Genomic DNA, 22,910 nt, shown 5'->3' on the forward strand with positions numbered 1-22,910 from the left:
AGCAGTGCAGAAACAGGGGAGCATGTTAAGTCAGCTGTGCTGCAGTGTAGCCTCAGTGGGAAGACAACAGAGCAGAAGAGCGACACACATCCAAATTTCCCCCAGTTTATAAAAAGCAAGAAGGTTGGCTTCACTCAAGCAAACAAATTCGAGAGACAGCCGCTCGATCCTTTACCTTGTTTAGCCACTCCACTCGCTCCACGTCTGGGAAGTGGACCTACACCGCAGAAAACAGAGCAGATAATCTCTTGTCAGTGTGGGTTTCAATACGGCCGATGATGCAATGTTGTGAAAGGCAAGTTGTGCATTCGATCTCTGCTGTGAGATTTGTTCCGCTGGCAATCTGACATTAATTTATACATTCGAAATTCTTGCGTAATCAGGAAAATTGAAAGACTGAATACATATTTTTAAACCGATCTTTCATTTGTTATTTTCAGTTTGAAAAGTTTATAGAGAAAATGACTGCAATAAATCCCAGATACTGGGGAGAAAAAGGTTTGTGAAGTGTCAAAGTGAGCTGAGCTTTAACCTCTTCCATTTTAATCAACTTCGATTAAGTATTGATTGTGGTGAATAAATGAATCCTCTTTAAACCCAAACTGCAAATTTTACGTTTGAAAAGCTCTGAAATCTGCTTCAAAAATGCTCCTCATGACAAAACCAGTTTGAAGATGTCACATATTTCATGAGCAGTCCAATATATCTAAAATAGCTGAACAAATAAGGCATACACGTTATGTGCAAGCAACACAGTTCAATGTATTCATCCATTATTGCAATGAGACTGAATACTGGCTCTGCTTTGAGCTAAATGCTAACGTCAACATGCTAAAAAGCTCACAATAACAATGCTAAGAAGCTGAAGTGTAGTAGGTGAAATGTTTATCAGGTTCCCAATTGTGATTTAGCCTGTTAGCATGCTAACATTTGCTAATTAAAGCACAAGCTACAGCTGGTAATGTCATTGATTTTTTAGGTATTGGAGTCTACAGCCACAGTAGGAGCCCTGTAAGGCTGTCATTTGGCTCTGCTTTGAGCTAAATGCTAACAGCAACATGCTAAGAAGCTTACAATAACAATGCTAAGAAGCTGATGTGTAGGAGGTAAGTCTTTATCAGCTTCACAATTAGCATTCAGCATGTTAGCATGCTAACATTTGCTATTTGAAACACAAGGTACAGCTGAGGATAATGGTAGAGGCATTGATTTTTCAGGTATGGGAGTCTACAGCCAAGGTAGGCTGAATTTTGGCTCTGCTTTGAGCTAAATGCTAATGTCAACATGCTAAGAAGCTTACAATAACAATGCTAAGAAGCTGATGTGGAGCAGGTAAGTCTTTATCAGGTTCACAATTAGCATTTAGCATGTTAGCATGCTAACATTTGTTATTTGAAACACAAGGTACAGCTGAGGCTAGAGGTAGAGGCATTGATTTTTCAGGTATTGGAGTCTACAGCCACGGTAGGCTGAATTTTGGCTCTGCTTTGAGCTAAATGCTAATGTCAACATGCTAACAATCTGACAATAACAATGCTAACAAGCTGACGTGTAGCAGGTAAAGGGTTTATCAGGTTCACAATTGTGGTTTAGAGTGTTAGCATGCTAACTTTTGCTAATTATAACACAAGGTACAGCTGAGGCTAATGATAAAGTCATTGATTTAGGGCTGACAGTTGGCTCTGCTTTGAGCTAAATGCTAACATCAACATGCTAACAAGCTCACAATAACAATGCTAAGAAACTGATGTGTAGTGGGTTAGGGGTTTATCAGGTTTACAATTGGCATTTAGCATGTTAGTATGCTAGCATTTGCTAATTACCACTAAAGTAAACTAGAGTCCTTTGTTTTTCAGGTATTTGGTTGTAAACTAAACAAACATTGATTAAATGCTTGCACTAAACCTACGTTAATTGCAAGCCTTTCAGTTAAAGCCGAACTGTTGCTCTATGAAGCGCAAAAGTTCATGTTTTCCAACTCCAATTTTTCAAAGTACAATTATTTTTACTTTTCTGCAGCGATACCACAGGAAAGACACAGAGTGTGTTTCTGCAGGATTGTGTTGCATGAGAGCTTTTGATGCACGGCTCTTTGATAGGGAGTGTGTGCTTGATATGAAAGAAAAAAGATAAATGAAAGATGATGAAAAAGACGTATGAAAACACCCTTCAAGCAAAGGTCATTGGTTTTTCCTTGAGTTTTCATTTTCGACTGAAGAATGCATTGATCATATGACCTTTCCTTCATCATCATCTGAAGTGTGATGGGTTATATGATAAGTGACAGCAGTGCAATCCTTTGACCTACTTTTTTCTTCTTCTTTTTTTAAGCAAAGCACATTCATGCTATGCTTACTGAATTTCTGAATAAATCCAATACCTATATTTTACAGCACTTATATCTTCAGCTCAACCAGTCTAATATTAATAGACCTACATGAGTGCTGTGAGACTGAGCTGCAGTTTGACTAATCTTCCTGAACGAGCAAAGTAAATCGGCCATTGATTTAACATGAGGTAGAGGAAATGCCTGGAATGAAGTCAATACTGTGCACAAAGGTGTGCAGCGGTGCAAACACTGCCTTAATAAATAAAAGATAAACAGCGCTGCCGCCCTATAGCTCTAAATTGAAGGGATTTACGCCCTTATCTCAACAGTAAGATAAAGTGACGCGTGTGGCTGGAGTGCTGGTGAGATATGACAGCTACAAGGGACAGCACCACTCCTCTAGGAGGCTGCAGCAGAAGTGCACATCGAGCATTTCTGTCAAAGTGAGGATAAAGAGGTGAGAAAAGCACGGAGAAGGGAAACAGAAAGTTCTAGTTAATATGACAGATTGGGGCCGATAGTCTTTTATGAGGTGGAATAATATAATCCAAAGAAAGACTTCAGAAAGGCTTCATTATCAGACCTGACACAGTGACCTTATTCAGAAAATGTAGGTGAAGTAACGGAAGATACGCTCAACAGGACACGTTAAAGTGCTTCCTGAGAAAAGTGAGCCGTGCAGCACAAAGTGGAAGCAAAGCATCTTAATTATTCAGCTTGTTGCTGTGTTGGTGTAAAGCTGAGAAGTCATTAGGGATTATGTCTTCCAAGTGTTATTAACCGTGTGCTTGGGTTTTAAGTCTAAGATGGTGCTTTTCCTGAAGTTCAAACTGGCTATAATGAGGACACAAGCTTGAATTACAAAAATGCTATTAATCCTCTAAAGATGAAGCACTGATTTAATTCATGCAGATGTTTTTCTTCCACTTTTAAAGTATTTTTAGAAAGTTTGAGGGTTTTGGAGGGTGGTGAGATGTTGCAAAATCATAACACTTTAGTCTTAACGATGTCCCTAAATTGTAAGGCATTGATCATTCAGATTTAAAAATATGTATCTTAAAAATGAATTGATTCTTATTGATATTCAACTGTTTTAACAGCACAATAAAAAGCTAATAAATTGGACTATTTAAAATTGTAAATCTAATCCCATATGATAAAAATTGTAAGACACTGACTTATTAGGAGATAATTAATCATCTACTAGGGATGAGAATCACAGGGTAACTCACGATACGGTACGGTGCTATATGATACGGTTAGGTTCGATACAATACAATACGATACTATATGGTATGATACTGTACTGTACGATACAGTGCGATACGGTATGAAACGATTCGATACTGTACGGTACTATACGATACAATACTGTACGATACTATACGATACTGTACGGCACTATACGATACTGTACGGTGCTATACGATACGATACTGTACGATACTATACGATACTGTACGGCACTATACGATACGGTACAATACAGTATGATACGATACTATACAGTACTGTAGGATACGATTCTATATGATACGGTACTATATGATATGATACGATAAGATATGGTACAGTACTATACGATATGATACAGAACTATATGATACAATACAGTACTATACGATACGATTTGATACACAATACATAGCCCATAATGATAAACAATGAAAACATGAACATGTTTTCAGTCTGTAAATTAAATTTCCAGAGATTCAGAACAACTGTAAAAACTAATTTGGACTTTGACTTTGAATTATTGTCATAAGCACCACTGCGCTGAGTCATGAAGTAGTGACACAGTCAGTCAAAATCGCAGGGAAATCTGTTTAGAGCTCCATATATTTGTGAATAATTTGTGTATTAAAATATCGATATTTGGCGCTAACATATCGATAATTGTATTGCACGAGTCAGGACGCAAATATATTGCTGTATCGATATTTTGTCCCACCCCTACTGTCTACTATACTGTATACTACTGCATACTGTATACTCATATTTTAGCGTGAACATCCCATTTTTTGTTTGAGGACTTTCTTTAACACTTTCACTTTTCTCTGTCTCAATCTCAAAATCACATGGATATTCTGAAATGTAAATAGGCTTTTTATAAAGTCAGATATCTAGTGTAATTTCTATCTTGGAAAACTGCCCCATTCAGAGCTTCAGCAGACAATTAACTCATCTGACATATATTTATCTCCTATTAATTTCAGATGCATCATGCTGTACTACACCTTGTCTCCCACATAACATTAGAACATTTTAAAACATCTCTGCACTAGTATCATGTGAGAAATGCTTTTAGTGTAAGTATCCGCCAGCCAGAGACACTGGATGAACATGGTGGAGTGCACTTTGGCGAATGAAGTTCAGAAATGGGGGCACTCCACTAAAAGATTCTTTGTGAAAGCAGTGACATGTCTTTAAAGTCTCACTCCTGCCCTGCAGGGAGAAACTGGCACTTGCCAAGATTTAGGAGCAATAACTGGGGACTGTCCTTCTTACCCCCGATGGCAGCACAGTATCGACGCAGTGATATGTGCTTAGCTTGTCAGTTTGCGGGATGCTAATCAATCACAGCAGGTGTACGAGCAACACCAGGTAGGGCCAGAGTTACATGTAGTGCTTGACTTGCAGTTTAGGCAGGAGCTCTTGGGGGCATTCAATAATGCCTTTTTCCTGTAAGTGGGATGCATTTGCTCCTACGCCTCTATTCAATAGCTTCAGTGCTGTCAGCAGAATAAGCTTTTGAAAACATGAGGTTGCACATCCCAAACCAGTGGAGCTGTGACTCTGGGGGGAGTCTGATGTGGAAAGTGTTGGATTTAGAGTTTGATAAGTTAAGCAGCTAAGAGTCGAGGCTCACTGTAATTCCTAGTCCGCTTGAGCATTATTTTGTGCTCGGATCTCCCTCTATTACATGCAATATAATTGGTTTTCCTGGCGATTTTCAGACTGGACCTTTGAGATCAATTTAGCTCCTACATCACATCTCAGAGCAAAGGGAAAATTAATGCATTTTACACCAGTTTCCACTTGATATACAGTGCACTAATGAACATGAGGGTCCTTCTGCAGGGAGTTTATGTCTGTCCAATGGAGTCTCAGTAGAATTATTACGGAGGAGACATTGGAATTTCAGTTACTGTCGCATAAACATTGAATAATCTTAATTAAGTGGAAGCTGGTCTATTTACTTTGACATGTTTCCTATTGAAGCTATAATCTGTCTCCCACTTGACAGCAGTAACAACATGGATTACGTGGTGTCTCACAAACCGATTTCAAAGGCACGAGTGCTGGAGGAAAGTCACATGACATGTGGCTATGTGACAAAAATGCTGAGCTCTCCTACAAAAAAACTAAAACCCCACACTGCTTGTAGTTAATCGTCAAATGTTTATCTCTGAAATATCATATATGATTATGTTATTATTGAGGTGTATTTGGGGTATTACAGTATCTCATTAATTTACATTATTTAAGGAGGTTTAAGGAGATTTTAAATAGCTCCCTAAACACTAAACTATTAACCCTGACAAGCAGAAGTCAAGTGTTATCTAACAAGTGTTGCAGTAATAGACTGAGTTCCTACAGAGAGATAGCAGACAGAGTCCCAAAATAACAGAGACCCTGTGGGCATGTTTCCTTTCCAGCGTGGTGTCTGGTTTACCATTGTACCCTGCTGTATTTAGACTGAGACTCAATCTAATGTCACTGCTGGGGGGAACAGCTGCTCCATCACAGCTTTACAGCTCAACTCTGCTCCTCCTGCTCCTGTCAGCTGATTGTTTTTTCCTGGAAACTCAAACATATTGTACACAAATACACCACATGCTCTTCAGAGAAACAGCTCAAGTAGGATAAACGACTGTTGGGATAATTTCATCAGCCGTATTTCACACAGTGTCTTACCCATGCTGGTAAATCAGAGGTGGTCAGACTCTGCTTCACACTTCTCTCCTCTTGCTCAAAGAAGGCGAGAGCTCGGTTCAGTCTGCTGTGCTTCCCTCTTGTGTTTCTCCTCCACCAGAAGAATATAACAAGTCCAATCAACAGCCAGCTGAAACTGAACTCAAAATACCCCAGCGCGTAAATGGGGAAAATGAGCACAAACGTTTTAGCAAAGTGGAGCCAAGTCTGGGTCAGCTCGCTGGTGGAGGACACGGGGGTATCCTCGGGTGTGCTCCCCGCTGAGGGATGGGTAAAGTTGGGCTGAGTGGGGCTTGGCACAGCGTGTCCATTCTCCTTAGGTGCAGCAGGGCTCGCGCTCTGAGAATGGGCTCCTCGTACATCTGTCATGCTGTCTCTAGACATGTCGCAGTCCGTCCTCAAACTGTAAAAATGCGGGTAAGGTTGAGTGACACGGTTTCCATGTGGAAGCGGACCGAAGCGGTTCCTATAAGGAGCCTCTTCTCACGTCGGCTCACCTGCACACCAGCCCATTGCCTTCAGAGGGATCGTTGGCATTGAACACTTTAGTTTCCGCAATGAAAAAAAGCTTGTAAAACCATTCCCTTAACAAGTCCAGTCCTCAGCTCTGCTCGCTCTGCCTCAGCACAGTTTAAAATGATCATTTCGGAGCACGCTGGGGGAACGTGCACAGTGCTCTCCCACTGTTTACAGTAGCCTAGCTTAAAAGGGAAAATAGCGCCATTTGGTGTTTGCTAGCGGTAAACACAGCTTGTAAGTATCACTTGTAGAACTACGTAACAGCAACGTACCAAGTAAATAGCTGCTCTTTAAATGTACAATGTAATACACGGAACTGTATTTCAAACACATTAATTATTTCACTAACTTACATGACAAACTGGCAGTCGAATGTCAAACCGTTTAGGTAGGAAGGGGAGTGTAATGACGAACACAGAGAAATCGATCAACAGACGAGCGTTATTTACAGAAAATATCCAAATGAAAACAAAAACAACCAGCAGAAGCACTATATACTATCACGTTAAACCGTTTAAAAAACAATATTTTGATACATTTTCATAAAAAGAATGAAATCGTTGACCGTTGCCACGGAAACTGGCTGTTGACTAGGGGATTGCTCTGCTGTTGATTTATAAACCTGTTGTCAAGCTGAAGTGACGCGTTCTCCCTAGTTTCGACCAACTGCGCTTGCGCACCAGTGATTTACCATCATGGCGGCGTCATTACAAAAATATGAGCTTATTTTCGGCATTTAAAGGACTTTGGAAATAAAAACGCAGATGAGAACATGCCTAGCGACAAGGTAGCTGCTTTATTTTTCTCATTACCGTATACTGACTAAAGGTGGGGACTTTATTTTCAGTAGAACATATCGTGTTCGGTGTGGTAGTTATCAAACGTTAGCTTGTCTTAGGAAATGTACGGCTTATTTTCATGGGTTTTGGTTGGTGTCGTAAAAATATGTTTCTTTAGTTCTTGAATGAATGTTTATATGGCCATTCAGTGAACATGCGAACTGTCTTTATTTAGCAACTAACCAAGGAAGACACATGGAAACCAGCTGACCTGAGAAGACACATCAGGGTAAGTTTTGAGAGTTTTGAAAAGCCCTTTAGTAGGTGTTCAATCAGTCTGCATCAACCAATAGACTAAAATGCATTAAATGTTCCTTTTATAGGAGGGAGGGCATAGTGATGTCAGGAGGCGAGATGAAAATGACAGAAAGCATCGTGGTGGGGAATCCACAGAGAGACGCAGCAGAGACCCAGAGAAGGAGTCCAGACAAGAGAGAGACAAGCACAGAGAAAGGGAGAGTACAAGAGAAAGAAGAGATGAAGTGGAAAAAGACAGAAACGCAGATAGACGGAAAGAGGGCTCAAGGGATAGAAGAAGTGATAAGGAAAGGGATAAGAGGGATGAGAGGGAAAAGGAGAAGAGAAGAGAAATAGACAAGATGGTGGATGGAAAGAGGTATGATGATAACAGAGAGGACAGAGACAGGAGGCGAGACAGAGAGGACAAGCATGAAAGGGAAAGGGAGAAGGAGAAGGAAAGACACAGAGATAAGGAGAAAGAGAGGGAAAGGGACCGAGAGAAACGCTACAGGGAGGACAGGGAGAAGAGGAGAGAAGAGAGGGACAAGGAAAGAAGGAGAGAAGAGCACAGGACTGAGAGAGAGAGAAGAAGACATGAGGACATAGGAGAAGAAGAAAGAGATCGTATAGAAAAGCATGAAAAAGAGAAAAGAGAGCGACATCGAGAAAGAGAGCGACTCAAAAATGAATATGAAGACAAGAGGAGTGACAAAGAAAGAGGGGAGAGACATGGAGACAGAAAGCATTCGGAACAGAAGGAGGAAAGAGGTAAGACCACAGCAGTGTGTCCCCACAACTCTATTATTTCCATATTCCATGTTATTTCTATATTCATGTCTTTCTGATTTCAGAGAACAGAGACGAACACAGAAGACATAAAGAGGACAGAGAAAGGAAACACAAAGAGAGAGGACATCATGTAAGAACCTTACTGCAAACTGTTGATGTAACATAGTTGTGTCAAAATCCTTTGGTCTCATCATTTTCTTTGCTTTCCTCCAGGATGAAAAGCGTAAGCACGACAGTGAATCCAGGGAGCGTCGAGACATGACGGGGGCAGGTGACGAGGTCAGGCATCACCGTGGTGACAGAGAGCGAGCAGAGCGGGATAAACACAAAGAGAGACGGCACCGAGAGGAGGAGGCGGAGAGAAATCATCACAGAGACAGGACCAACACCTCTAAGAAATCTGACAAAAGTCATAGGCATGAAACTACAAGTGAGGTTTGTAAAAAGTTTTATACTTTAACCTGTAGATAATTGTATTTTCTGTTTATTGTTTCTTAATAACTTTTATGGCTTTTTTTCCCATCATGTGATTCAGGATGTAGCAATGGTATCTGAGCACCGGAAGGCTAGTGCGAAACAAACAGGAGGCAAAGAGAAGCCTGTAAGATGTTTGGTTACTTTTCTGTGCCTTTCTGGGGACTTTTACTTTTATTTTGGCGGGGTGTTTTTGTTTTTCCTATTGTTAACTGGCCGAACAACAAAAAAGAAAATAGAATATTATTCAATTAAAATGAAGTTACAGCTATATTTCTTTTGCTTGCATGTAAGCAAGCCATTGTTCATCTCATGCAGTTAACTCTTCACTACATCATTCTAACAGGTTCCTGCACACTTATGTAAGTGTTAAGATGTTTTCTACTCATGCATGTATGTCACGTCTGCAGGTTGACAATGCTGAAGATCTGGCTGAGCAGGAATATGAAGATGACTTTGAGGTAATAAATCAGCTATTTAACCGTGAAACAGGCCACATACAGTTGTTGTTTAATCATGATTACATCTTTTTTTAACATGTATTCGCTCATTTTGTGTTACTTTTGCATGCTGTAATCGATTTGCATTCAAAGAAAGTGGTGAGTATTCAGAGATGAAGAGTGAATCCATTTCATCCATTGCTTATTGTAGTGTGATTTGTGTGTCTGCTCATGCTGTATGTAATTGTTTCTCTATGTTCTTAGGATTATGAGGAGGATTTTGAGGACATGGATGCGAGCGAAAACGAAGGAGAGGACGAAAAGGAGCCACAGCAACCAGAGGTGGGTGAAGAGAGGGAGGAACTGACACAAAGGAGAAAAGAAATCGAAGCCATCCAGAGAGCGATGGATGAGGAGAACGAGAGAGTGGGAACAGCTCAGTCCAGGAGGAGCACGAGCAGAGAGGAGGAAGATGAGCCGAAGTGGACCAGAGGTACGATCCATTCTTCTGTCTTTAACACTCAATATACTTAGTGTTATTGGAAGTTGTGTCTAAAGATAGTCATTTAATATCAGCATTTTTTTGTTGTATTAAAGGTGATGTAATGCATCTGCTGCTCTGTTAATAGGATCTGAGAAGAACCAGAGTAGAGCCTCCCAACGTGGGAAGTTTATCGACTTTGTGGCAGCAAAGCAACGTGAAGTCAGCAAGAAAGTCGCCACTAAACAGAAGTATGCTAACCTGCAGTATGATGGAAACTGTAATAGGATTTTTAAAGTACATAGCACAGTGTTCATGCTTTCTTTTCCTGATGATAGGAAACGCAGCACAGAGCTTCTTCGCTTGATCGATCTGGATTTCTCCATGACATTCTCCCTCTTGGATCTCCCGCCTGTTAATGAATACGACATGTATATTAGAAACTTTGGCACCGCAAACACTAAGCAGGTCAGTATTTGTCTCTTTTACATTACACAATTATCTGTAGCTAACTTATAAAAGAGAAAAGGAAAACATATGTGAACTTTGTCCTCTTCAGGCGTACGTTCAGTGTAACGAAGACAATGCAGACAGAGACATCCAGACGGAGGAGATCGAGGTGTGTGAGAAGTGGACGCAGCATCCTCCAGAGCACAACGGAGCCTGTGGGGGTAAGAAAAAGCCAAAAATTTCTCCATTGAACTCATCATTTATATGTAGAGTTTACAACATTTTTTGCCCTTACAGATCCAAACCTCTCCCAGGAAGCTCGAGACAAAACCATGAGTGAAATGAACTTTGATTCGCAGCGTCTGACAGCGTTCCTGCACTCAGCCTCACAGGTTTATCTCTTAACTCATATACAGTTTTACAGTTCTTCATTTTCCTCTTTAAAACTAACTCCTGTTGTCATCTATGTCTGAATGAAGGTGATGGCTGTTCTGTTGGAAGAGGATCAAGCTGAGAAGAAATCCCTGAGGAAGCTGAGGTCTCAGACAGACGCGCTGTCCTTCAGCGATGGAAGTTTACAGCTCAACACTAAGTTGCCTTTTCTTTATGGTAAACATCACAACGACAGGAATTCATTTTGTTCTTACTCTTATTGTCGTTCAATGCATTCTACATTTTAATCAAATGTCAATTGCAGGTCGGCACATCAGCCTGGTGCACTTCTCCCAGGTGCAAAGACACACCATGATGTCAGTCCACGACCCTACAACCAAGCCCAGTGCTGTGCGTCTCGACAGCTACACCATCATCTGCATCTGGAACATTCGAGAGCCGTCCAGACCTCAGAAAGTCCTCGTCTACGAATCTGAGGTAACAGGTTTTTACGTTACTTTTACACTCACAGCAAAGGCAGTTAGTAATTAAGTAAAATCACCTATACTATAAATCTGGTGTAATCATATTTCCACAAGGCCAGTGTTAAAATCCAATGCAACATGCACAAACAAAAAAAATCTGCCCTGAAATAAAGTTTGCCAGTGACTTGTAAAAGAACCTCTAACATCCACTAAAACGTCTACAAGAAACACGATCAGTAACCCCTTTTTAATGTCTCTGATGCAGGTGCAGTGTTGTTGCTTCAGCCCTGGGAAGGCCATATTGGTGTTTGCAGGCACATCAGTGGGCTCTGTGCTGCTGTGGGATCTGAGAGAGCATGCTAGTAACCATCACAGCATGAAGATAGGAGAGGAGGAGTGGACTTTCCGACAGCCCACCTTCTCCACTGGTTTGTTACAGATCATAGTTAAAAATTATTTCAACTCACGGACATGGCTGTTGTCCGATCAGACAGGACGCGTTTTGCAGGCTGTAAAACGCGAGGCGCACCGCACTGCCTTTTTGTGAAAGTAAACACCCGATCAGACAGAGCGCGTTTTAGCAGCTGGGGCTTTTTTTCCCCTACTGTTGTTAAGGCAACCACCGAATCATTAGCTGTCATTAACCTAACCGTTACATTGTAAACTGACAGAAGGCTCGCCTCTCCTTTCATCCGATTGGACAAAGAGAAAAACGCCCATGACGTCGGGCGCTTTTCTGCTTTGAGTTGAAGTTTTTTCAACTCGAGGCGCTTGGAGCGTTTCCTCAAAAACGCGAGGCGCACAGAGCGGAAAAAAGCGAAGCGCTCTGCAAAGCAAAAGCAGCGCGCAAAAAGCGTCCCTCTCATTGAAAACAATTACAAAAAAGCCGCCCCCAGCTGCTTAAACGCGTCCTGTCTGATCGGGCCCTTAGAATAACACCAGGGATTAATTCCTGTTCTACCAATGTTATACCTTTTCTAATGCCGTTTAATTATATTTCCTGTATCTTATCTGAAACTTTTTGGTCTACTTTTTCATTATACCTTGAAGAAGGTATAACAAAATATCAATGAAAACTAGAAGATACGATTAGGAATTCATTTATCATTAAACATGACCAGGATGAAGAGCAGAAGAGGATTAAAATAATTTAGTTAAGGTCCATTTATGAATTTTGTTATGTTAAGAGGTCAGAAACAATAGAGTTGGAGATTCTCCAGCTAGTTTTTGCTAAATAACTGTTGCCAGAAGGAGGCTAAAAAATGTATTTTAACCCCTTATGCAGATCCCCTGTTTACCAGAAAACATGCTATCGCATACACCAAGCATGTGTTCACAGAGCTATTTTGTCTCACTTTATTTTGAGACTATAAAGCCACCTGAACTTTCACTCATATTTGTTGTTGTGTTTTTCACTCTTGCTAGGAAATGTCAGCAGGCAGTAAAAGCCAAACATCCTTACTTACTGTAAATGTGGCTTCAGGACGGCCTCTGCCCTTTCTGTCGCTTAAAGTTCAGAGGCTGTTTTCTTACATAACAGCGGTGCTGATTCAGTGTGTGCTGCTATCCTCTCTTTTGTCAACTTGTCATCACAGATGCAGTGATGGCCGGCTCGAGCCATTTCTCATCCGTGACATCTGTAGAGGTTGTCCCCTCAGCTGCTGCAGGGGGGGTGAGGCCAGAGGTCCCCCTTTTGGCATCTGAGGAAGGTAAGGATCGGTATCGGGATGGTCAACACATTGATTTAAGTTCATGAATAGAATTGAATATGAACGTATATGTAATTGTTGTTCTGTTTCATAACCTAGAGTCGTCAGGATTGTCGTTCCAGCTGGCTTCTCTGGATGAAAGTGGGGTTTTAAATTTCTGGGTAAGTTGGGCAACTAAGATGATCTTACATATTATTTATACAGTCTGTGATATTTTCTCTCTAAACCAGAGGTTTTCAAATTGTGGGGCCCGTCTCCCAAGGGTGGGCACAGGAAGTTGAAGGGGGGGCACAAAGATAAAAGTCATGAGGCGAAAGTGACAGGTGAATGCCGGTGTTCTAAAAACAGGAAGGTTTGTTATTGTAGTTGCGCCCACTGATTTGACCAGCAAGGTCAGCAGTTGCAGCAACAATAACTGTAACATACAGGTCTTGGTGGCATTCAGAAAGTTGTTTAAAAACCTTAAAGAGCAGCTCCAGTCATGTTTTAAGCTCTGCTTGAAATAATAAATTGTGTCTGATATGTTTTTTCTGCTAAATACGTTTAATTACCCTGTAAAAAACCTCCCAAGGCATCTCCTCCTTCTCCCTCATTAAAAATTCCCTAATTTGCATAGTCCCTGCCAACTGTGCAAATTTCAAACCATCCCCTCTGTTGCAAAAACGAAACACGTCTGCCATCGTTTAGTGGCAACTTGTTGAAACTTAGCTAGCATGAAGTAATGTAGTAATTAGTAGAAGTAGCGTTAACGTTAGTAGTCAGTAGTGAGTTTGCAAAAATGATGATGATGGTTATAGCTGGCTCACGCATTGCCCAAGTGGTTGCCATAGGTTACACATTATGATATGCATAGTGTCACCCCGTCCATTAACGGGATTGGCTCCTTAGGTTTGTGACGTCTCAGACCTGCCAATCTAAAAACATGTTGTTCAGCCTGTCCTTGGTACACTGCAGTTTAAAAGCAGACAGGCCCAGCCATGGAGATGACTGCTTATGTTGTCCCTGATATGTCTTGTAGCACATGAAGAACACCACATGGAGATGTTTACACCTTGATTTTCACTGGAGGGGTTCTTTAATGCCAGATTGCTGCAGTTTGTTTCAAAAGTCCTTCTCAGACTCAAAACTCAAATCTGAAAACATTCTTTCAGATTCAACATAAGTTAGATTTCCTTTTTTGCTGTTGTGGAAAAAATGACCATGAAGCTGCTTATAAATCATAGAGGAAAAAATGTCTCCTTATAACTCCAGAACTTGCCTTAGAATTTTGACATTTTAAAGTATTCTTTGGTATAAAAGACATTCATTAACAGTTTTCTGTAAACCCATTGATACAATGCAAAGAGGAACTGCTAATAGCTAATTCGGCTTGTTCGGCCTGTTGACATCCAGCAAATTATGGGGACAGTGCTAACAAGTTTTAGCATGATTAATCCCTTCATAAATGTAAAGAATAATAATAGGATACCATTAATAACACCCTCCTCTGTACATTCATATACAGTTATTTGTGTAGGGTTGAAAAGCTTCTCTACACAAACACTAAAACTACGCCATCATGGATTAGCATGACTTCCTCTCTGTGTCCTTTAGGTGGTAGTGGAACTCCCCAAACCCAACGAGGCAGGCTCTCCTACAGATCTCGGTAAGGCAGTCACGTTTTTCGAGCGCTCCCCTCTTCTTTCCCACGAACGTACTCCTCTTTCTCACACATGTGGTACCAGCTTCACCCCCTCGCTCTCTCCCGCAGGGCTCCGGCCTGGGGGCAAAGTGAAGCTGCTTCACAGCTCCTCCCTCCTCACTGCTGAGAGGTGAGATTGATAAATAGCTTGTGATGATCATCCGTCACTGCCAGCCTCTGGGCTCAAAATACCCCACAATGTCTGTCCCCAGAGGAACACAGCTGCTCTGTGGCGGTCATACGATCTTGTTTGTTATGTTCTGAGGGCCGTTGTTTCTGTCACCTCAACGTTTGATGGGAACATATTGACGGTCGTATGTGCGCAGTGTGAATGTGATGCAGTGTCGTGTTCCTCTGCTGAACTGGGAACGTTGTGACCTTTAAACTCTGGTTTGGCATTTTTCTCCCTCTCTCGACCCTTGTGGTTCTCAGGGTATCGCCTCGAGATGCAGTGAAAACAGGACCGGTACAGACGCTTCATTTAAAGTTCCTTCAGACAGACTCCAATCATTTCTTTATCGGCACCAATATGGTGAGAATGATCTTTTTTCTTAGTCTGACATAGTATGATATTCATTATATATACATCTATACATATATATATATATATATATATATATATATATATATATTTTATTATTTCCACCATAATGCCAGTTTTTTTAAAGCGTTTTTATGAATATATATGTACAACATTTCTGTCTAGGGTCTGGTCAATCATGGAACAAGTCACGGTTTGAAAGCTCCACCAAAGTTTTACAGGTTCCAGGAGGCTGGAGTCCGACCTGTTGATGTCAGCTCCATCCACTTTTCTCCGTTCCTGCAACACTTCTTCCTGGTGAGAAAGCAGTTTTTAGCAATTGAAAGGACTTATGTTCTGTGTTTCTTTTCCTAAAATGAGAAATCTGTGGTTTTGTTACCTCCATGTAAATGTTAAAGTTAAAATCTCAAAGATTTTCTTGTAAATAAATGTCTGTTAAGGCAATATCTATCGCTTATGGCCCACTGATGAAAGCCTTCACATTTGCACTATATAGTATTATTACAGACTGGGTGTCTGTGGCGACATTCACGGAAAATATCACAAGCGGTGCCCAGTTAGCGACGCGTTTTCCATCACCCAGCAGTGGTTGGTCTGCCAGAAAGGGTAGGCGGAGCTAAGCAGTTCCTTTTCCGGTCTCTCCAAGTGTTGCGAGTAAACAGTAATCTACTATGGCTGAACAAAAAAAGAAAAGATCGATGACTACAGATACAACTTCAAAAATAAGTGAAAATCCAAAGAAAAAGAAACAAATTTAACGCTCAATTGCAGGCAAACAGTCTAAAAACGAAAGCGACCGTCAGCGAGGAAAATCAAGAGAGCCAACCATAGCAATTCCCATTTATCGCCAAAGGTGCCGCAAAGTAGAACAAAACTTAAATCTTCGAGATAACATCTTTAAAGTGCAGGAAAAGTGGCCACACAACAGTTACCTGCAAATATGTAATGCTTTTTCAAAAAAGAAATGAAACTGTTCTCAGTTTTAAGCGTGGTTTGGTCATGATTTCCCCAGATATTGTCATTATTTAAGTTAACTTATTATTGCCATTACAGCAAATGCAAAAACAACAAAATTTGCAATGGTGAGCTTGTAACGCAGGACTGACAGGATTGCATTCAACGTACAATACTAAGTAGACAACCATATAAATAAAAATGACAGTAAAATAATATATAATCAAGCTTGAGACATTTTTCTCCAGGTGGGTTGTGGGGACGGCAGCATCAGGCTGCATGTAGTCAGCCACGAGCAGCCTGTGGCCGAGTGGACGAACGGTGCAGCCGGTGAACGAGTGGTCTCACTGCAGTGGACCCAAACCAGACCAACAGTCTTTTGTGCGCTCGATGCAGCCTCAAACCTCCACATTTGGGACCTGATGAAAAATGACACTGAGCCTGTTGTCACTGAAAGGATTCATTCTGACAGGTAACATCAGACAGACTAGATTTATTGATTAGATTTGATTTATTGTTTTGATTTGTGTTGTAAATGTTCTGCTCTCTCCTCAGGGTGACAGCCATGGCTGTGTTTGGAGACTCAGGACAACAAAACACATATTCAGGAATAGCACTGGCTCACGAGTCAGGGAAAATAGAAATGCAATATTTCTCAAGAAATTTTACTGTTCCCATTATTGCTGAAGAGGAGAAGTTGGAGAATATGATGAGTGAAGCCTTCTGAAACACTGCAAACTGTACGGCTGCATTTCGACTGAATTTGTGTTCAAAAGCTTTCCTTGCATTTATAAACTCCAGAACAGCATAAAGATCAATTAAAAGTCTATATTTTTGTCACAAACCATTGTGTAGTATATGACATATTTAAACTTGTGATTTTTTTCCCCCATTGATTTCACATAGCTACAAAATGTTACATTAACAAAGCTATGAGAGCAATGTGGATTAATACCAAAGATTGCCAACATGGCCCACAATTAACTTTATATCCCCCATAAACCATTATAAAAATAATGAGTGTAAATGTTTGTTGATGTTAATATTTTTACTATTTGCTGAATGTAAAATATTTCTTACTGAATTAAGTTTAATTTTATACAATAAACTGCTTGTATCTGTTATTGTGATTTTTCATAACTTATGTTCTTGCATAACACAGGACTTTTTATTGTCAGTAATGTGTGTTTCATGTGTATCCTTTATGTTCACTGGGGCTATTGTCAACATTTTAGAAATACAGAGGGCACCATATAGAAAAAAAAAACCTAACCCAACACATAAAGCCATTAAATTGTTTTTGGTATTTTTAATTTTTAATATTTGATGGATTTGGGGAGTAGTTCAGGTCATTTCTCCACATTTGAATTACAAGGTCTCAACAAAATGACCACTTTTAATCAGTTAAAAACAACAGTTTTTCTATGTGGATTGTCCAGTTGGTTTTTAAGGAGAATAAAACAATATTGAACATTTTAGTTACTTTGCAAAAGTTGAAAAATCACTAAATCTGGAGACATGTGGTATTAATTACTATAGATGGAGAAGTAAAACGTTAATATATAAAGAAGAATATTCTAGAAGAACAAAAACAAAAAAGAGGCTTCTAACCCCTTCAAATTACCAGATAAAATACAGAGTGCATGGACTGCAGTGGTTGGTTTTCTGAGATACATTATTTCACTTCTCAAAGTCAAAGTTCTGCGACCTGCTGCTATGGAAGTTACCTAGCGACCGGTTGCCTAGCAACAAAGACTGAGCTCCTCGAGCTCGGGGACCTCAGAGAACAAACTTTTAGCACACTTCTGCTAGCTTTGTTCGTCATTTTTAGCTGAATTACTTCAACTTTGTAAAAATTAAAGGCATACCGCTGCATTAGGGCTACTTAACTACTTGTTGGTCGAAGGTTAACAGAAGGTTTAACTTAGTTTACGTAAAAAAAATTGAAAAATAACATTTGTGAGTTTTTGGCGTTTTTATATAGAAGACGTGAAAACTAACGGTTGTAAGCTAGTCTTCAGCAGAAGAAGTAGCTAAAAGGTGAGTTGTGGTTATAACTCTTGCTTCCACTTTTAATTTGATTGACATAATATATCTGATAACTGTTTAACAAAATAGCATCACATTTGTTTCCTTAACCATTATTTATCGAATTTCCTCAAAAAAATATTGTATACAACAGGTGAATAAATCGGAAAAGATGTCCTCCATGTTTTTCCAAAGTTGGGGGGTGACCCTGTTATTGTGCTTCTGATATAGATGGTGCTGATTTTCACATGACAAGAACCAGACTTCTAAAAGATGCTAAAGCTATGAAATGATGTGTTATTTTATATTTCTTAATTGGTGAATTGTGGTGGAAATTTTTCCCCCTTTACTTAAATAAAAGTAGAAATATCACACTGAAAATACTTAGCTACAAATCAGCCCAAGTCCTGCATTCAAACCCTAACTCCAGTAACAGTATGTAAGGAGAAGGAATGCTACTGCAGAATTAATGTGTAGTATTATACTGCTGAGCTAGCTTTCAGCATGTTATTATCTATATTGTTGGGTAGTTTAATCTACAGCAATGCATCACCTTCTACGTGTTCATCATATGTTTGTAGCATTGTTGTCCTGTGAGAACCACATTTCTCTTTAACATTTTTAGCCTTGTAACAGTGCATCCTGATAATCCAAAGTAGGTTTAAATACATCATCTAGCTATTTAGCTGCACCCAAGCTATTTATCATTATATTTAATCACCATTAAGCATTTGTATATGTGTGTATTTTTCTGCAGTGACCTGAAAATGTAAATGTCATAAACCCACCAGTGAAAAGTTTTGCCTCAAAGGTGCAAAAGGTCAGTGGATGCAGCAGAGTCCTGAAAGAAAGAGATGACAATGGTGACCCCAGGCAAGGAGACAGAAACAATAACAGTAGTCTTGCCATGTCTCACCCTGGGACTGCAATCTCAAGGGAATGAGGCATCAGATGGGAGGACGCTTGGAGAGCAGAATTTATTCAAACAAGACATGAAGGAAGCTAAGGGCAAGGTAGAGCATTTCGGCATGATGCTAACCTGCTTTGGGCACTTTCAGAGGTCTTTCTAACGCTATATTCTTTTTCTTTCTCTAGGTAAAAAAGTCTAAGAGCAAGCAGCATGTGTTCACTCATGGTCTGCATCACTTAAAGCACTTCTCCTGTGACAGCCCTGTGCGTTTCATGATGTACTCTGAAGCTGCTGCTGCATTCATTAGCCTCCATGCTGACAACACAGTTTGCTTTTACAAAGCCGACGGCCTTATGCAGACTTCCTCAGCACTGCTCACTTTCATGGGCCTGACTGAAACAAAGCTCTCAGGCCATCTGGTGGGTTGGGGCCCTGGGCCTGTCTTCACACTCCTGGACAGCGAGTTACGCCCCCTGGATGCTGCCCAGGATGCCCTGGACGTACGCGTGTGTCAGGCGGCAGAGCACTCCACAGAGCTGGTTACGGCGGGTGTGGGGAACGTGTGCGTGTGGTCGGTAATGCTCATGAGATGCAAGGTGAAGATAGAGGAGGGGCTGCAGCACAGAACGTTCACTCAAATGGCGTTAGCTCCACCGAGATGTGACAGGCCCCACTGGGCTTTTGTTGTGTGCGGAGGGGTCGTGACGGTGGTTGACCTTGATGGCGGGAAGGTTTTGGAGCACAAGAGGGATCTCTGCTCAGGGTTAGTGTTCTATTTTGGTCAGATTTGAATGTTTTCAGTGGATTTTGACTATAATAATTTATTTACAGAGATATCACTGCAATGGTGTTCTGCTCTCACGTGGACTGTTTGATCACAGCGTCCCAAGAGCTCATTAAAATGTGGGGTCCAGATTGGGAACTACGTGCTGCTTTTGAAGGACATAAAGGTAAAGTCTCAACGGCAACAACATTCTTTTTGTCGCTTCATGATTGAACTTGATTTCAAAATGTTCTTATCTAGGTGTGGTGAACTCACTGTTCTACTGCCCTACATTAAGCATGCTGTTATCAGCCGCTAAGGATTGTACAATCCGTTGCTGGAACGTGGAAGAGTGTGATGCAGTCGGGTCTTTGCACACGGAGCCGAAAAACTCTGCAATGTGCGTAGGAGGCACTGGAAAAGGAGACACTTTCTTCTCCTTCTCGCACCAGAGAGTCAACTTCTGGTCAATTAAAAACTTGTACACCCTCCACTGTTCACTAAAAGAAGATGAGGGAGCCCCTTTGAGACAAATCTTAGTCACCACATACCCTGCACCCTTCCCCACACGTGCCCTCTGCGTCAGCGGCGACAGTAGCATCACGCTTGTGGCCACAGAAGCAGGAGCCGTGTTGACCTCCTTCAAGGCAAAGCAGAGGGTTTTGTGCGCTGACTACTGCCTGCAGAAAGAGATTCTGTTGGCTCTGACTGACACAGGTACGGTGCTCCAAGCCAGCACGCTCACCGATCCAGTCGCTTTGATGCAAGTGTGGAAGGGGAGATGGCAGGGGCCCTGGCAGCTCAGAGACCATGTGACCGAGAATGAAGCCCAAGGTCTTCCGATTCCCGGCCCGGCTTGCTGCCTGGTACTCTATAGTTTTGTGATGGAAACACAGGGAGCTTTCGAGGAGTGGAGGAATTTGCAGGACAGAAGAGGATGCAGTCACAGGAACAAGGCGGCTATTGATGATGCCAAGAATAAGTGAGCTTTTTGTCTGCTTTTAAATATGTACATTTAAAAGTACATGTTATTATTTCTTGTGTCTTGATTGTACTTCTGTGTTTGTGGCAGGTTTTTGGTCATGCTCGGCCAAAGTGGAGGCTGTGTAAGTGTTCTCAAACTTGATAATGGGAAGGTCTTGTGCAGGACGCCAGCACACAATGGCCATAGAGTCACCACAATGCACGTGTACCCTGAGAGCAGCTGCCTCATCTCCACAGGTATTTCCCATCAACTGTATTTAAGAAGTGGACCTGGCCACGGTGACGCAACCTGTTGTTTTGAAGCCTCAAATTTGGCCTATTGATTGTCGTCATCTTGTTTTTTTTTTAAACATTACCATAGACTGTTTAAGCTGTCTATGGTACTGGAACTTTATTTCATTGGTATGTTCATCAGTGATGTAAGAACCTTCCCTCAATCTCCTAGGTGAGGACATGACATTGGTGGTGTGGAGAGTAAACCCCTCCGTCCAGGAGTGTCTCAGCCAGCAGCTGATGCTGCACTGTTGTCAGCCCCAGATCTACCTGGCGGCCCTCGGGCCCCAGCTGGCCCTGACCTTCCAAGAGCCCAGCAGCGGAAACCACAAGCTGATGCACTTTAACCTACTGAACCAGAGCCAGACTGATGTCCCGCCCACAGAGGGACATTTAGACCACTTCACAGGTCACAAAAACAGTAAAAAAAACAGCATTAAACACGTTTTTTTGTATTGGTGTGAGTGACAGGTTGTTTGCTCGGATTGCAGGATTGTGTGTGTGTCCCGATCTGGAGGTGTTTGTCTCCAGCAGTCTGGACAGGACAGTGTGTGTCTGGAATGAGAAGAATCAGCTCATCAGGTTGGAGCTCATTACCTGCCCCTGGATTTTCTGCAATATAGATGTGAAAAGCACAGTATTCATACATTTATTTATGTATCTGTGACCATTGCAGTACTTTGCAGCTGAATGCTGTGCCTGAGTGTCTGGCTTGTGGAGGTTTTGGAGGAGAGCTGTTTCTCGGAATCAGAGGGGATTTGTACAGGATGGATTGTGCAAAATTCCTCCCACACACCTACCAACAAATGGTAATTTTCCAGCAGTGTTGAGGTATAATTTAGACCTTTAAACTAAAATTATTTGATGCTTCTTTAATGCCATTTATTGTCACAGCTTCTTTACACTTATTGGGGCGAGCGTGTCCCCGACTTGCCTATCATCGAGGATAAAGAAAAGTGCAGCAAAAGAAAGTACGATTCATTCGCGTTACATCTTAAGAAATAATTCAGAACAGTTACCTAATAAGAAACGTGTATTGTTGAATACAGGAACCCAAGCACAGACGAAAACGAGGAAGAGGTCCAGGAGTTTGAGAGCTTGGTGGACTTGAACAAAGACCTGTCTGCTCTCATCGAAGGCTCAGTAAAATGCAGGAAAGGGAAACCTCCCAGCACAAAGGAAACCAGGAAAGAGGCTTTTGACCGCTACATGAAGATAATATATAGGTTGCCCCTCAACATACAGGTCATTTTCTCATCCTACCCCTGTCGTTTTACCTGCTTCTTCTCTTGAACTCTTTCATTAATCGGATAATTCAATGTTTTCAGATTGATTTGGAAGACACCTTTGATGCAGATAAGATTGCATTTGATCCTGAACCGTATGTCAGCAATCCCTTTAAACCCCCGACCTTGAAAGAGGACGTTCGCCCTGAATCTGAACAAAACATTAATGTAATTGTAGAGAAGGTAAGAAGCTATTTGTATTAGCATTTCTGAATCTTAGTTTACAGTAACTGACAGAAAATGTGTCGTTACGTATCAGCGATCTGTTTTTGTAACCGCAGGAGAAAAAGGCTCCAGCAACAAAGCCAAAGACCCTGATGAGCGTGAAGCCACGGCCTGTTCACAGAGTCACACCCAAGAAACACGTCACAGTGGAGAAGGACGAAGAGGAGAGAATTGTAATGTCTTCATTTGAAAACTAAAGCAG

General features: G+C 41.3%; 2 protein-coding genes across 2 annotated transcripts in view; one reads left to right on the forward strand and one right to left on the reverse strand.

Moving 5' to 3' along the window:
• The window catches only part of esyt2b (extended synaptotagmin-like protein 2b), a 42,572-nt gene extending 35,707 nt beyond the window's left edge, over positions 1 to 6,865 (reverse strand). The window contains exons 1-2 of the mRNA XM_069667177.1: positions 6,248 to 6,865; positions 176 to 217 (exon numbers count right to left, since the gene is read on the reverse strand). Coding sequence (XP_069523278.1) covers positions 176 to 217; positions 6,248 to 6,649 — 444 coding nt within the window. The 5' untranslated portion in view covers positions 6,650 to 6,865. The remainder of the gene's footprint in view (positions 1 to 175; positions 218 to 6,247) is intronic.
• Positions 6,866 to 7,468: 603 nt separating this feature from the next.
• On the forward strand, positions 7,469 to 17,309 carry dync2i1 (dynein 2 intermediate chain 1). Its single transcript, XM_069667906.1, has 23 exons — positions 7,469 to 7,571; positions 7,799 to 7,852; positions 7,947 to 8,631; positions 8,715 to 8,782; positions 8,866 to 9,087; positions 9,188 to 9,253; positions 9,537 to 9,587; positions 9,831 to 10,059; positions 10,196 to 10,298; positions 10,386 to 10,515; positions 10,607 to 10,718; positions 10,795 to 10,889; positions 10,977 to 11,106; positions 11,195 to 11,367; positions 11,620 to 11,782; positions 12,950 to 13,063; positions 13,163 to 13,224; positions 14,657 to 14,708; positions 14,814 to 14,874; positions 15,177 to 15,276; positions 15,451 to 15,582; positions 16,488 to 16,711; positions 16,795 to 17,309. Exons 1-23 carry the CDS (start codon positions 7,557 to 7,559, stop codon positions 16,964 to 16,966), a joined length of 3,213 nt encoding a protein of 1,070 aa, XP_069524007.1. The 5' UTR covers positions 7,469 to 7,556; the 3' UTR covers positions 16,967 to 17,309.
• Positions 17,310 to 22,910: the final 5,601 nt, after the last annotated feature.

The sequence above is a fragment of the Semicossyphus pulcher genome, unplaced genomic scaffold (genome assembly GCF_022749685.1).
Source record: "Semicossyphus pulcher isolate SPU_LCO1_2020_fin unplaced genomic scaffold, fSemPul1.0.p SCAF_18, whole genome shotgun sequence".
Lineage (NCBI taxonomy): Eukaryota > Metazoa > Chordata > Actinopteri > Labriformes > Labridae > Semicossyphus > Semicossyphus pulcher.

What these genes read in the sequence shown, in the direction of transcription:
- dync2i1 (XM_069667906.1), top strand. An exon ending in AGGCTCTCCTACAGATCTCG is followed by an intron (nt 14,709 to 14,813) that starts GTAAGGCAGTCA and finishes TCTCTCCCGCAG; the next exon opens with GGCTCCGGCCTGGGGGCAAA. An exon ending in GAAAGGATTCATTCTGACAG is followed by an intron (nt 16,712 to 16,794) that starts GTAACATCAGAC and finishes CTCTCTCCTCAG; the next exon opens with GGTGACAGCCATGGCTGTGT.